The sequence below is a fragment of the Kogia breviceps genome, chromosome 12, assembly GCF_026419965.1.
Source record: "Kogia breviceps isolate mKogBre1 chromosome 12, mKogBre1 haplotype 1, whole genome shotgun sequence".
Taxonomy (NCBI): Eukaryota; Metazoa; Chordata; class Mammalia; order Artiodactyla; family Physeteridae; genus Kogia; species Kogia breviceps.
In genome coordinates, this window is record NC_081321.1 from 43,792,703 (window position 1) to 43,807,991 (window position 15,289).

General features: G+C 49.0%; 2 protein-coding genes across 7 annotated transcripts; one reads left to right on the forward strand and one right to left on the reverse strand.

Annotated features, from left to right (window-relative positions):
* Positions 1-58: 58 nt before the first annotated feature.
* On the reverse strand, positions 59-8,316 carry PMEL (premelanosome protein). The gene is made up of 11 exons (XM_059081468.2): positions 8,198-8,316; positions 5,697-5,807; positions 5,390-5,536; positions 4,453-4,584; positions 3,909-4,070; positions 2,628-3,656; positions 1,761-1,877; positions 1,439-1,523; positions 1,123-1,328; positions 933-1,020; positions 59-309 (listed from the first exon to the last, which is right to left on the reverse strand). The coding sequence occupies exons 1-11, from the start codon at positions 8,271-8,273 to the stop codon at positions 168-170; spliced, it is 2,295 nt and encodes a 764-aa protein (XP_058937451.2). The 5' UTR covers positions 8,274-8,316; the 3' UTR covers positions 59-167.
* A 740-nt stretch (positions 8,317-9,056) lies between these two features.
* On the forward strand, positions 9,057-14,581 carry CDK2 (cyclin dependent kinase 2). Of its 6 annotated transcripts, none has more exons than XM_059081496.2 (8): positions 9,057-9,413; positions 10,149-10,226; positions 10,334-10,454; positions 11,123-11,293; positions 11,768-11,869; positions 12,549-12,692; positions 12,996-13,199; positions 13,473-14,581. In XM_059081496.2, the coding sequence occupies exons 1-8, from the start codon at positions 9,298-9,300 to the stop codon at positions 13,575-13,577; spliced, it is 1,041 nt and encodes a 346-aa protein (XP_058937479.1). In that variant the 5' UTR covers positions 9,057-9,297; the 3' UTR covers positions 13,578-14,581. The 6 variants fall into 6 exon arrangements, 5 of the variants coding, with proteins under 5 accessions (XP_058937479.1, XP_058937480.1, XP_066865576.1 ...); XR_010835824.1 differs by having other exon boundaries at positions 9,123-9,413; positions 12,640-12,692; XM_059081497.2 differs by lacking the exon at positions 12,549-12,692 and having other exon boundaries at positions 9,059-9,413.
* Positions 14,582-15,289: the final 708 nt, after the last annotated feature.

A 15,289-nucleotide genomic window follows, 5' to 3' on the forward strand; every position in this document is an offset into this window, starting at 1 on the left:
TTTATACCTCCACTCCTTTAATGACATAGATTCTCCCAGAAGTAAGGAAATAACAGCACCAGGTTCTGAGTCTTTATTTCAGGCAATGGTAGTTTCCAAGGGAAGACTGGAGAAAAGATAGGCATTGCTGTCCACACTGGGTAAATCATGACATCACATGAGAGTACTCAGACCTGCTGCCCACTGAGGAGGGGGCTGCTCTCACCAATGGGGCAAGAGCGGAAGACCCAGGGCAGACGTAGCCACTGGGTTCTGCCAGGTGGCAGCTGGGGAAGGGGGAGAGCTGAGCCCTGCTTCATACGTCTTCTCCTGATATTGGAAGAAAAGCAGGGATACTGGTTAGCGGTAGTCAATGGCAGCCTGTTTGTGCTTCTCCAACGAAGAGGATAAATCATATCCCAGGTTTCCTTGGCCTTGATCCTGGCTCCTTCCCCTCCTTCTCACCAACAGAGTTCATCCTCTCTTATTTCTGTGGTAACCTCTGTCCATTCCCCTCTCACCCTACAAGCTTCCCTGCTTTGAGGCCCTCGGCACCCCAGACCTAGGGATTTGCCCTTCATGCAGGCGGAGAACTCACTTCACCCAGCCTTTTCCACTCTTGATATTATTCATAACAAAAATCATCAAGATCATCATTTATTGCACTCTTGCTTCAGAACCAGGTGCTTTACCCACATTGTCTAGAATCCTGACAACAGCCTCACAGGGCAGGTATCAGTTTTCCTACCTTTCAGAGGCTCAGAAAGGTTAAGCTACTTCCCCAAGATCCCACCAGCAAGACTGCAGCCCAGACCTGTTTAACTTCCAAATCTGGGCTCTTTCCTGGACACTATGCTTTCTCGAAGGGGGTGGTGGTTCCTTCTTGCCTTGAGGAAGAATGAGCGGTGGTGCTAAGGGATAACAGAGTGTGAGCAGCATGGTGGGGCTCTCACCTATATATCAGAGATGCGAGCAGCAAAGCCATCAATACCAGCAAGATGCCCAAGAACAGGGGAGCCTGCCCGAAGCCTGCTTCTTGACCTACAGGCAGAATCCCAGACATAGCTATAGTCAGCATCTGCTTCCTGTCAGATATCCTCTACCACTCCCCTTCTTCATCCTACCTCTTGTCCAAGTACCTACCAGGCATGACAAGCTGGGTGCTGACAATTGCCAGGCTGTTGGCATCAGCCAAAGACACATTGAGGCAGTAGGTCCCCGAGCCACCCTTCAGTACCTGGTGCAGAACCAGCTGGCAGGCTGGGCTGGGTGGCACAGGCTGACACAGCCGCTGGGCAGGGGGCTGGCACCCTGGCGATGAGATGTCCATGCAGGCCTCCTTAGGTAGCCTGGGAGAGATGTCAGCTTATGTCAGGGAGTCTGGGAAGGAACACTAGACACCAGAGAGCAGGGCAGCAGTCAACCCAAGAGTTCTCGGGGCAACCAGTGGGACACTCACCCGCCTTGGCAAGACACAGTCAGCTCAAATGCATCTCCTTCACTGGATGGCACAGCCTGCAGGATCTCAGCACTCTCAATACCCTCTGCAAAGTTGCAAGGTTTTAAGTCTGGGACTCCTCTAAAAGTCCTCCCCAAAGGCCCACGGACAGGAAGGTCCTCGGGCTACCTCCCCGATCCCATCCTCATGCCTGCAAATGAAAACCCTGAGATTTGGGTATTTGTGTTCAGGTGAGTAACTCCTTCCAGGGTGTGCTTCCACTGGGCAGCCCTAAGCAGCACACGCCTTCCCTCCACCAGCTCCCAAAGTAGGCAAGACTCACGGATGATGTCCAGGGTGAGGGCAAAAGAGCCATATCGATACAGAACACAATCCAGGGAGACTTGTCGCTTCACCAGGATTAAGGTGGCTGTGTCATCCAGTAGGGGGCTCTGGGAGCCTGGCAGGAGAGGATTGAAGAGGCAAAGTCATGAGACAAATGACTCACCTGTAAACAGAGGCCAAGCAGGCATTTTTCCAGGTAGAGCCAGAGCTACTGGATCCAGGCTTGGAATCAGGCAAGAGCTGGGAAATCTCATTTTATAGATAAGGAAACTGCGGCCCAGAAGGAGAAATGACTGCCCCAGAGTCACAGTTAGGGGTAGAGCTGGAGTTTTAAATATCCCAAATGTTTATCACACCCCACACTGTGCCAGGTCCTGGGTTAGACACTTGACATATGTTAACTCATTATAGTGTCACTATCTTATTCCTCCCTTTTCAGTGTTTCTACCACAATTCCAGGTAAACCTACTTTGGGATGGGAATCCAGGGGTGGGAAATGGTGTCAGAAACTGGGAAAGATTTCTATGCATTTACACTTAATCAGAAAATGAGATATAAGTATTATGTAAATGATCACAGACTGCTCCCTGACCTTCACTTTAGGGAACAGCTCTTTTCAGAGACAGAGGAGCAACAAGCTCTCTCCCCATGGCCTAGGAGAAGACCCTGGTTTCCTGAACTCTGGATCTCTTCCATGCCATTAAGAGGGACTTGGGGGGCTTTAAAACCAGTGAAGACTCTGAAGGGACTCCACTGGTAAGCTAAGGATTGGGTAACATCTGGATCCAGAGTAAGTCTTTCAGGTCTTTAGAGCTGTGACAAATGCCCCCACCTCAATGAACCTTATTCATACTGGCCCTCTTACCTGTAATACCTTCTGTAGACAAGAATGGGCTGGCATCTGGACTGTCAGGCTCAGGGGTGGGTACCTCTCCAGCTGTGGTCTCCACCAGCTCTGTAGTTACCTGTGCAACTGTGGTTCCAGAGGGTTCTGCAGTTGACACTTCAGGTGTCGTACCTATGGCCTCTGCAGTTGGCATCTCTGCAGGTGTGGTACTTATGACTTCTGAGGTTAGTACCTGCTCAGGTGTGGTACCTGTGCCCTCTGCAGTTGGCACTTGCACAGCTGTGGTTCCAGAGGGCTCTGCAGTTGGCACCTGAGCAGGTATAGTGCCTACGACTTCTGCAGTAGGCACTTGGCCAGCTGTGGTGCCAGGGGCCTCGGCAGTTGGCACTTGCACAGCTGTGGTTCCAGAGGGCTCTGCAGTTGGCACCTGAGCAGGTGTAGTGCCTACGACTTCTGCAGTAGGCACTTGGCCAGCTGTGGTGCCAGGGGCCTCGGCAGTTGGCACTTGCACAGCTGTGGTTCCAGAGGGCTCTGCAGTTGGCACCTGAGCAGGTGTAGTGCCTACGACTTCTGCAGTAGGCACTTGGCCAGCTGTGGTGCCAGGGGCCTCGGCAGTTGGCACTTGCACAGCTGTGGTTCCAGAGGGCTCTGCAGTTGGCACCTGAGCAGGTGTAGTGCCTACGACTTCTGCAGTAGGCACTTGGCCAGCTGTGGTGCCAGGGGCCTCGGCAGTTGGCACATGCCCAGCTGTGGTGCCTGGAACTGGGGAGGAGCCACAGGAGGTGAGAGGAATGGCAGCCTGTAGCACCACCTGTGCAGTGACTGGGCCAGACTCTAGGTAAGTGTGAGTGACCACAAGTGCCCGAGAGATCAGGGTCCCAGTACTGTCTCCAAAGTCCCAGGTGTAGGAGAGGTCAGCCCCAGCCAAATAGCCACTGGGGTCGTGGAGCCGGAGGGCAAAGGTCAGAGGTTGCTTTCTCAGAAAGTGCTTGTTCACTCCATCCAAGGCCTGCAGCTGAGACACGCTCACAGAGAAGGGCACCTGGTCTGAGATGGGAGCCAGAAAAGGTGAGAACCAGGTCTGGACCACAGCTGCTTCTTTCACAGCCACATCCTCTAACCCCAAGCGGCCTGGCCCTTCACTGGCTCCAAGCCCCACATTCCTCTGCCCATGTCTTCCTGGCTCTACCCCTATAAGGTGCCCCTACATACCATTTCCTCTTTCCCCATTCCTGCCCAGCCAAGCTTCCCCATCTCCTCCTGCCCTGAGACTGGCCTTGTCCCTTCCTAAGTCCTTACCAGTAATGGTGAAGGCTGAGCGGGAGTGAGCGAGGGATACGTAGCTCTGGGACCCCCGGCGGTGGTAGACAGTCACTTCCATGATGTGTGTGCCCAGCACTGCCTTGCCTGTCCCAATGCTCAGTCCAGACACTGGGCCCCCCAGAACTTGCCAGTATTGGCCTGAGGTTTTTGGAAAGAAGAGTAGAGAAGGGGGTTACTGGTCAAAGGGGACTGGGGAAGGGTTAGAGACAGGGCACCAGAAAAGGAAGGTCAGGAGATGTATTGAGAGGATGGTTATTTCAGAGGGTGTTTTGAAGCTTGTATATTGGGGCAGGAAAGGAGTCCTAACGAGGAGTTCCATGGGATGGGACTGTAATTGGAGAAGGGTTCCCAGAAACAAGTATAATAGAATTAGCTAGGTGCTGTGGAAGAAGAAGGAGTCATGGGGAGGTGAAGATTAGGGAAACTCACAGAGTTTAGGGGTGGTACCAAAAGAAAAGGGATCAGGTAGGAAGAGATGAATCCAAGTGTGGGTGACAGGCCAGAGAAGGGAGTCTCTCACCCCAGGTCTTCCAGACATAAACAAAGCTTCTCTGAGGTGAAGGGCCAGATGGGCAGGCCCCCCCATCGGGGAAGATGCAGGTATCATCAGGTTCTTGGGGATACACTGGCTGTCCTTCCCACACCTGGCTCCCTGAAAGGAAGATACAGACACCCTCAAACCCTGGCATTCCTTATTATACACCAAAACCTTTAACATGGCTCCCAGAGCAGGGCTCTGGGAATACTCCCTAGCTACAAAATATAGTCTCCTTGATATAACCCACTGTGGGTGGTAGTGGGGAGAATGGAAACTATAATTAAAGATTCCTATGTAGGGACTTCCCTGGTGGTCCAGTGGTTAAAAGACTCCACTCTTCCAATGCAGGGGGCATGGGTTCAATCCCTGGTTAGGAAACTAAGATCCTCCATGTTGAGCGGCCACAAAAAAAAAAAAAAAAAAACAACACCTATGTAAGTATATACATAGAGATTGGATAGAAAGAGATTGGAAATGTATCAAAATGTTTAGAAAGATTTGCTCTGGCTAGTAGGATAAAAGTAAAAATAACAGCACCAGCTAACATTTACTGAGCCTTTACTGTAGGCTAGGGCAGGCACTATGCTAAATTCTTTATAGATTATCACATTTTAATCCTTACAACAACCTTTTAAAGTAGTATCATCCCTATTCTACAGATTAAGGGAATGGAAGCACAAAACAATTAAGTGACTTGCCCAGGGTCACATACTGATAACAGGTTTAAATCCAAGTCTGTCCAACTTCTATATCCACTGGGTCTTCTGTCCCCCATTTTGGGGACTACAATTTTTTTTTTCTTTGTGCTTTATCTGTGTTTTCTAATCTAATTACATATATAGTTTGTTTAAAAGAAGAAGAAGGAGAAGGGGCATGAGCTGAGCCCTGGGAATAAGGCCTGGAGTGGAGTGGTACCCACCGTTAATGATGGTGTTGTTGGCCCAGATGACCTGCCCATCTGACAGCACCTTTTGGCTTTCAGGGAAGTGTAGGGCGATAGAGAAGGAGGCATTTGCCCCAAGCAGTGTAGGCCCATCATTGCTGACCTTCAGAGATACCTGGCCACCTGGAAAGGGCAGCTGCGTTAGCTGGGACTCCTTGGCTTCCCCTCCCCATATGCCTTTTCCCTTCCTGTTTTCTCAAGCTGCATTCAACTCAGTTCTTGCTCCTCTCCTCTCCCCACCCCATTCCCACCATAACCTCCCCAGAAATTGCCAAGTTCCTACCTCTCCAGCAGTCAGGCCCCTGGCCTTCTGTCCACTCTGGATATAGCTGCCTGTTCCATGCTTTAGTTCTGAGCTGCCTTGAGACACCAAGCCAGTCCCGGTCTCTGGGTCCTAAAAGGAAGGTATAATGAGGACTCTCAGGTCATTACTCCCTTCTCAGGGGACCACAGTGTCCCATGTCACGTCACTCATTCTCACATTCAAAGTGCATTTTAATTTACCCTATACCCAGGCACTGTGCTAGGTGCAGAGAACTTAAGAAATGAAAAAGAAATGGTCCTAAAGAGATTCAGGTTAAAGTATATGAAATAGACATATATATAAATTACTATAATTCAAGGCACTGCTTAATATGAGCCATAATAAACATGCATGATGTACAACAAAATGACAGAATAAACAGATTAATTCCACTCTGGTAGACTGGGAAGGACCCAATGAGGAGTTGGCTTGTGGCATAAAGCATTCTAGGCAGAAGGCCCAGCATGAGCAGATACATGGAGGCGTGGAAGCACATGGCATGATAGGGGACCACTAGCCATGTTGTTGATGTACACCGTGAGAGATGAGGCCAAGAAGATGAGGTGGGGGCTTTGAGTGCCAGGTGAAGGAGTTTGGCCTTTATCCTGTAGGCAAGTCCACCTCAGAAGATTTTGTCTGTTGTATTGAGATATAATTCACATACCATAAAATTTACCCTTCAAAACTTTTTGAATATGATCAGATTCGTGTTTTAGAAGGATCACTTCAGCAAGCAGTGAGGAGGATGGACCAGAGGCAGGTAGAAATTGGGAGTGGGGACAAACAAAATTATTATAACTGACCAAGAGAGAGGTCTGAAAGAAAGGGATATGATGGCTCTCCACATGCCTCACCCAGATCCAACAACTATCAACATTTTGCCACATTTGCTTTATCGATCCTTTGTTGTTGGTTTGTTTTTTGGTTAAAGCATTTAATTTTCTTTTTTAGAGTATTCATTTCTAATGCTGTACTTTTTCTGTCTTTTTTTCTTTCTTTCTCTTCCTTCCTTCCTTCCTTCGTTTTTTTTGGCTGTGTCAGGTCTTAGTTGCCGCATGTGGGATCTTTTGTTGCATCATGCGGGCTTCTCTCTAGTTGTGGCGTGTGGGTTTTCTCTCTCTAGTTGTGCGTGGGCTCCAGGATGCGGTGGCTCTAGAGCGCATGGGCTCTGTAGTTTGCGGCACACAGACTCTCCTTGAGGCGCACGAGCTCAGTAGTTGTGGTGTGCAGGTTTAGTTGCCCAGCGGCATATGGGATCTTAATTCCCCAACCAGGGATCTAACCCGTGACCCCTGCATTGGAAGGTGGATTCTTTACCACTGGACCACCAGGGAAGTCCCTGGCTAAAGCATTCACAAGCAAATCCCAGACATAATGTTATTTAAAACCATACAAATTCAGTATGTATTTGTAAAAAATAAATATGTTCTTGAATAAACGCAATGCTAATTCACACTAGACAAAATTATGGAAACCAGTCCATACAAAATTTCATGAATATCTAAAAATGTCTTCTTATGATTTTAAAAATCAGGATCCAAAAAGTAAGCACAGTATTTTAAGAGCCTCAGGTGGACACGTATGAACAGAATGTTTCCAGAGTACAATAAGGAAAGTAGTAAAAGAAAAAGACTTGAAATTGCACCATGAATGAGGGAAGTCAGATCAAGGAGAACTTCCTAGGAGTCTGTGAGACCAGGGATCTAGAGAAAGGGTGGCACTGGAATATGATGCAGATATTTCAGCACAGCAGAGACTATCCTCACTCCCTTTCTAATATGTACCAGAAACCTGGTTGATTCTGCTGGGGGAGGATCTGGACTCATCCCACTGAGCATCCCACCATGAGAGCAAGAGAATTATAAGATGCCCCATTCTTTCTCCACTCCCAACCCTCCCTCCTCAGAGCAGCACGGGACATTCCAGACCCTCTCACCACCACCCCCACCCCCACCCCTTGCTCCTGTCACGAGGCCCCAATCCCCCAGAGCTCTTTCATGTGATGCTCAGCTGAGACCCCTCTGCCTGTCTCTCCCAGCCCCAGAACAAAAGCCTGGGCTGTGTTCGCCTATGCCCATCCTAAAGAGGGGATGTGGTGCCTCTTTACCCTCTATCCAATACATTTTCTAGCTCCTCACTTTAAATACCCTATCCCAAGTGCCTGAGACATTGCCTAAAAGAGTCTCCCACTCATTTTACTTCCTTGGAGCCCCCACTCCAGCTCACTGCCCAGGGGTTCTCAGAATTAGGGCCACAAAGACCCAGTATTCTCTTGCCCTTCCAAGCAAATGGAGTTATTTTCAGGCTGAGTGCCAAATCTTCATGTGGGGAGGGAGCTCAGTTGCCCATGTCCTCACTAAATCAAATGGGTGGGAGATGCCCGAAGCATTGCTGGTTATCTCCCATTAGGGAGGGGGAAACCAGAGCAGGTGTGCAACCCCAAATTCACACTTGCTCATGTCCACACACCCCACACTCACCTTCTGTAGCCCCCACAGCCAGAAGAGCACCCATCACAGCCACATGGAGAAGGCATTTTCTCAGCACCAGATCCATCCTGTTCTTCTTTCCAGCAACCAAAGGCGCTGGGGCGTAAGACAAGCCCCTATATAAGAAACGGATGCTCATTTGCATAGCTCTTCCCCCTCTCCCTGCAGGGGAGGCCTGGGAGGAGCAGGAGGACCTGAGAAAGGCAGAACTGAGGAGGGATCCTGGTCCCTGGACATCCCGCTACTCAGTGACAGTTTCTGGTTTCACAGGGTCACGCTCATCTTAAAGTACTCCATCCCCCCCGTGGAAAGAACTGACTGAAGGGCAGCTACAAAACAAAACATGTACCGGACACACACGATTCATCATGGGAGAGTGGATCAATTTATTGTGAGTCAAACCAGGAACTTCTCAAAAAGACTGTAGAAGCAGTGACCCTGGATCCAAAATCAAAGAGAGACAGTATCGGGGTAGGCTGAGAGACGGAGGCAACGACTCCTCCGAGGCCCGGGAGACCTTTACAATGAGATTCCCAGCTTCCTGCTTTCAGAGGAGGTTCCCTGGACCAGGTGGCATTCAACCTTAGGTCAATACACATTTTCCTAGGGGTGGTGAAAACGGCGAATTAGAGATCAGGAAATCCCTATAGACTCAGGACACAGGTAGGAAACTCGATCCCAAATCAGACACTTGGGAAAAGGTGTTCAGCCTCCCCACCTACGTTGAAACTTGTATTAATGCCCCTCGGAACCAAACTTGCGCGGGTCGGGGTCGTTTGCAGAGAGGGACGCAGGGCTGGCCCCTCCCGCTCTGACGTTGACCAATAAGAAGATCTGGGGGCGGAGCCAGGGAAACGCGGGAAGGAGGGGCGGGGCTTCTGGTGGCGGTAGGGAACTGGGGGGAGGCGGTAACATTGTTTCAAGTTGGACAAATTGACAAGAGCGAGAGATACACTGCGTTCCATCCCGACCTGGGGCCACGGTACTGGGTGCTGTTTCCCCTCCTCGGCCCCCGAGAGCTGGGTGCCGCTTTCTGCAGGGTTCCCAGGCCCCCACTCCAGGGCTGGGCTGACCCGACTCGCTAGCGCTTCATGGAGAACTTCCAAAAAGTGGAAAAGATCGGAGAGGGCACGTACGGAGTTGTGTACAAAGCCAAAAACAAGGTGACGGGAGAAGTGGTGGCGCTTAAAAAAATCCGCCTGGACACGTGAGTGGCCTCTGTACCCGGGACTCCTAACTCGGGAGCTCCTTGAGTGCCCCCTACCCCCACCCCAACCGGCGGTGGCCATCCAGGGACCGGAAGGTAGCAGGGAGGGACTTCTTTTGAAGTGGAGAGGTGGGTTGAAGGACGAGTAGAGGGTTTCCCAGGGGAGACTATAGGGTAGTGTAGAATCCATGGGAAATTTCCTCCCTAAAGGCGGGTGATGCCCCCAAATGTACAGTCAGAAAGACTCAGGAAGAGGAAGGAGGCCTCTGAGATGGGGGTTCCAGGACTCCCTGTGGAGCTGGGTTTTGCAGTAAGCTGTAAAGAGCACCTTTTTGAATGACGAGCCCTCCTTACTGCCCCAACCCCACCCTCATCTTAGAATTCTCTCCCCCTTTCAAAAGAATGGCAGTTGAACCTCACTGGCCCCTGTAGAGAGGCTGCTACTCCCCCCACCTTCTTTTTTTTTTTTTTTTACCTGTTACCTTCTTCACCTTCACCAGAAGGTTTTGCTAACCTAACCCTGGGCAAAGAAATAATGACCTTAATGTGTCCAAAAGCCAGTCCTGTCCATCCATGAATTAACCCCTGAAACACCCCTTCTCTTCTCTCACTTTCCTAGGGGATACTGTGGTGGCATCTCTCTGGGGAGGCAGGGGGTGGGGTAGAATCACTGGGCTGGGGGAAAAGGAATATTTGTAACCACATTCCCATCTCTGCTCTCCCAACTTCTCCAAGTGAGACGGAGGGTGTACCCAGTACTGCCATACGAGAGATCTCTCTGCTTAAGGAGCTTAACCACCCTAATATTGTCAAGTAAGTATGTATCTGGGAGGTGCTCTGACAGTAAAGGAGGATACCTTCTGTTTGTATTGTCTGGGCATTTCTCTCCCTCACTTCTATCCCTGGACCTCCCTCCCTAGGCTGCTGGATGTCATTCATACAGAAAACAAACTCTACCTGGTTTTTGAGTTTCTGCACCAGGATCTCAAGAAATTCATGGATGCCTCTGCTCTCACTGGCATTCCTCTTCCCCTCATAAAGGTAATCCTTCTCATCAACTCTTCCCAACATGGGCATGTCTTGGGGGGACTGAAGCCAGGCAATCCAGACTGAGTGTTGATTTGTGATCTTAGCTTCCTTCCCAGCCCTCATCCCCCCCCCCACACACACAATCACAATCACAATCACACATACCTTTTTTGTGGCTCCTTCACTGCTCATTATGCTTATTAACCCTAAGGCTGGGCAGGAGAATCAAAGTTGAAACTCTAGTGAGTCAGCTTAGCAGCAGCTCAGGTGAAAGGTGAGATGAAACTCAGATAAATGGGACTGGAGGGCAGTTGGTAGACCCCTCCAAAAAGCCTTTCCACCTGCTTGGTGGGAGAAATAGCCAGTGAGTCTCTATTGTCTGTTTTTCTGGGTTCTTTACTCCCAGAGCTACTTTCAATCTATCAACAAACGTTTATCCAACACACATTTATTGAACACCTTCAACGTGCTGAACACAGGATATGGAAAAAAAAAATGCAAAACTGAATAAGACCTGATCCTTATCCTCACTGGGCTGACAGTCCAATCGGGGAAATGGCTTGTAAACATGTAATTATTATCTAACTAGTGAAGGCTTTAGTAGAACTTTGGAGGCACAGAGGAGACCCTAACCTTCTCACGGTGATGGAAAAACACAGTCTTTTCTCTCCCCTTGTCAGAGCTATCTGTTCCAGCTGCTCCAGGGCCTAGCTTTCTGCCATTCTCATCGGGTCCTGCACCGAGACCTCAAACCTCAGAATCTGCTTATCAACGCAGAGGGGGCCATCAAGCTAGCAGACTTTGGACTAGCCAGAGCCTTTGGAGTCCCTGTTCGTACTTACACCCACGAGGTGAATCCCTCTCTGCATGTCTTCTCTGAACTTCCTGGGAGGTGTTAACAGGGACATTCACAAAGTTTTTAGTAACTATCTGGCCAGCAGTTTCTCTCTCACTAAATGGAAAGTATCTCTGACACCCTAAGAGGTCTTAGAGTATACACAGAGTTCATATTTTGATAAATAATGAGCCAGGAGAGCTGGATGGCACACCATTAAAATTATGACTGATTGCCTCAAGTTTTCCAAGAAAGTTGCAAATTGGGGGTTCAGAAAATATGGTCCCCAGAACCATGGACTAGGCTAACTCTGGGCTAAGAAGTTGTACCCAGTTATTTTACTTATAGGGGAAATCAGAGGGAAGGGAAGGATGGAGGGAAAGAAGTTGCTTGTTAAGAAGCTGAGTTAGCAGAGTAGTCCTGAGGAAGTGAGATGTGGGAATCTCCATGCCCCATACACCACCCCTCCCCTTCCTATGCTTGTCCTCAGGTGGTGACTCTGTGGTACCGAGCACCTGAAATCCTTCTGGGCTGCAAATACTACTCCACAGCTGTGGACATCTGGAGCCTGGGCTGCATCTTTGCTGAGATGGTACGGAGGCATGCCAGAGTTCTACCCAGCCCCCTCCTCCCCACATTCAAGAACAACAGAACTGTTTCTTGGCCTAGACCCATGGCCCTTCTCTTATCACAGGGTCCTTCCTCTAGAGTAGCAAAAAGCGGGTGGTGGGGAAAGGATAGGACTGTCATCCCTGATGTCAACCACAATGTTAGGATATCCTCAAACAGCTTTAGCATGCAGTATACATATCTTATCTCTGAATTGAGCTAAATCATTTCTGCAACTGTTTTAGCTTTAGCCTGCATATATTTGGGAAAATGAGTTCCACTTAGTGTCCCCTTCATTTGGCCTGTAGACCTTATTGTAGGGCACCAGGAATGTGGTGAGGCCAACTTTGTTCACCTTACCCACACCTTTTATTTAAACTGCAGAGTTAGATCACATCCCCCCTCAACCTCTGGCTTTTCAGATTGAAGGATCCCTGAGGCCCAGCCTTATAAGGGAGCTCTCATCCCCTTTAATACAACAGTGGAGTGAGCTAAGTTTTCAAATCAAATCAGCAGTATGTTTTATGGTCCCTTATCTGGGTTGTAACTGGGGGCATGGAGACCATTAGCCCATATATATAATGTGCATCATTTATCCCCCAGTGCATTACTTTACAATTGCCCATATTCGTCTCTCAATTCATCAAAAAATATTTGTTAAGCACCTAGTGTGTACCCAGCACCATGCTAGGTGCTGTGGGGAACACAGAAGAAATGGAAGACACAGTCTCTGCCCGCTGTGCTCCTATCTAGAAGTGGCTGCATCACAAGGAGGGGGGATGACCGCAGTGTCTACCCCACACCCCGTGAGTGGCTTGGGATCCCTTTGCTACATGTCAGTGGCACCCCAGACATTCACCCCCTCCCAGCCCCACCCAGCCTTGGGGATCTGCAAAGCCATGGTTGGGGGAAGGAAGGAGGGGGCAAGGAGACAGATGAAGGGACTTCATTGTCTCAGGCTCTGTTTGACTGACCCCATGAAAGGCCCTGGGGAGGGAGTCATGGGGCCCTGCTGACCTTCCACTGCCTGTGGGAACCTCCATTATCCAGTGGGCAGTTTTGACTGACGTCAATGTGGGTCTTGGCTTTTCCTCTTTCCCCATTTTCAGGTGACCCGGCGGGCCCTATTCCCCGGAGATTCTGAGATCGACCAACTCTTCCGGATCTTTCGGACTCTGGGGACCCCAGATGAGGTGGTTTGGCCAGGAGTTACTTCTATGCCTGATTATAAGCCAAGTTTCCCCAAGTGGGCCAGGCAAGATTTTAGCAAAGTTGTGCCCCCCCTGGATGAAGATGGACGGAGCTTGTTATCGGTGAGAGTGGGGAGTGGGCACCCATTTCCTCTCATTCACTCCCCCAGGGCAGGGTTTTTCCAGGATGAAGGAAGAATGAGGCCCTGGACTCCTGGTCTCAGCATTTCCCTAGCCCCTGCTTCCCTCGCAGTTGTGCACCCATTAGACACAGGAAGGAGGGAAACGGGAACTCTGCCTTGGGTGAAAGGAATTGTTTCCTGATTTCTCAAAACACCTGCTGCCCATTTACTCCATTATCACATTACTGACATCAGCATACATCTCTCCCTCCAGCAAATGCTGCACTACGACCCCAACAAGCGGATTTCAGCAAAGGCAGCTTTGGCTCACCCTTTCTTCCAGGATGTGACCAAGCCAGTACCTCACCTTCGACTCTGATGGCCTTCTCAAGCCCCTACTCCCAGTCTCACCCTCTCCTGCAGTGGGGGCATGATCTAGCTTGGCCCAGGGCTCTTAGCTCACTGATCTTGTCTGGCTGCCTTAGCACTCACCTGTCCCTCTTAGCCAGCCAAATCTGGGGAGAGGGGGTAGAGGGGAGAAATAGGTGAAATTGAAAGGAAGCGTCAATATTACATGCACTTAATCTCTGCACCATGCTCTCCCCTTCCTCTTAGTCATTGCTTAGGAGGGCTGGTATTTTTTTAAAAAAAAAGAAAAAAAGACTGTTTCTCCTTCCTCCACATAGGGTTTGCCAGCCCAGTCTCTGAAAGCCCCACAGTTATTATTTTCTGTGTTTCAGGTGACACAGACCCCAAACCTCCCACAGCCCTGTGTAAGGCCAACTGATAGCAGGGGCGCTAAGTTGGAACTTTTGAAAACCAAGCAAAACAAAAACATGGGGAGGGGCCTGTTTTAAAGAATTAGGTTAAAAAAATAGATCCAACCAGTTTATACCCTAGTTTTAGTGTTTCATCTCACCTGACAGTCTGGGAGACTCAAGACTCCCTGTCTCAGACTCCCAGTCTCTGCAGTCCTGGTGGGACTGCAGTAGAAATGATTGCTCCTAGTCTTCTTGCCTGTCCCTCCTACAGGCAAAGGGGTGTCTGGGAGGCTCTGGGTCAGGGACTGTGCTTCACCGAGGCCTTATAAGGCAAGTGAAAGATGTTTGAATTTTTCTCTTCCTTTTAAGATTCTTAGTTCTTCAGGTGCTAGGTCCCATCTTCCTCTGAAGGCCAGCCCATAGGAGTGAAAGTTAAGACCTCATTTTGAGAATGCTGACACTATTTTAGGGCTGTGCCTGAGTGGGGACATTGGGAAAAAAATATTTCTTTAAAAGAAGGATGAACAATTATATTTATATTTCAGGTTATAGCAGTTTTTTAAGTGGGAATCGGTGGGGATTTGTTGCCATGTGCACCTTGGGGTTTGTAACGCGAATGTTTTTTTAAAAAAAAGCTTTTTTTTAAATGATTTTGTCTCTCTTCTCCCACCTTTTGTCCTTGAGTGTTCTTGCTATTAACATTATTTGTAATTTAGTTTGTAATTGATTAAAAAAAAAGTTCCTGGTTTTACAGTTCATCTCTCTCCTCCTTTACTTTTGCATATTTACTGAAAGAATGGTGTGAGAGAGAATATGATATGTGTGCATGTGATAATAGGTTTCAGACCCCTTTTCCTAATCACTCTATGCAGGGCTACCCACCCCACTCCATTTCGACCTCTGTGATGCAATTGGGATAGTGCTGCGGGTGGGTGAAGTGGGAATTATTGCCCCCATTTTACAGCTGAGGAAAGTGAAGCTTATGTATTTGCTACTTCACTTTCCCCTAAACCAGCATCTCCCCCACCCCACCCCCCCGCCTCCAGACACACATATCACATACACATACACACAAGGCTTCAGTTCCAGATTTTCAATGTTAGGGCTCAGGAGCAGCAGTATGGTTGGAAGTGGGCTCCAAGGTAATTTGCATTGACGTTGCATTTCCCAGTAAGCTCGTCTTGTTTTCTTTTTGTTCCACATCACAAACTGCAAAGTTTTCTAAAGATACTTATTCACATTTACATGCGATTCAGAATATATCAATCGTCTGTATGAAAAATTATTATAAAGGGGCTAAAGCCTCCCCAAGCTACCACTTCTTGGAGTT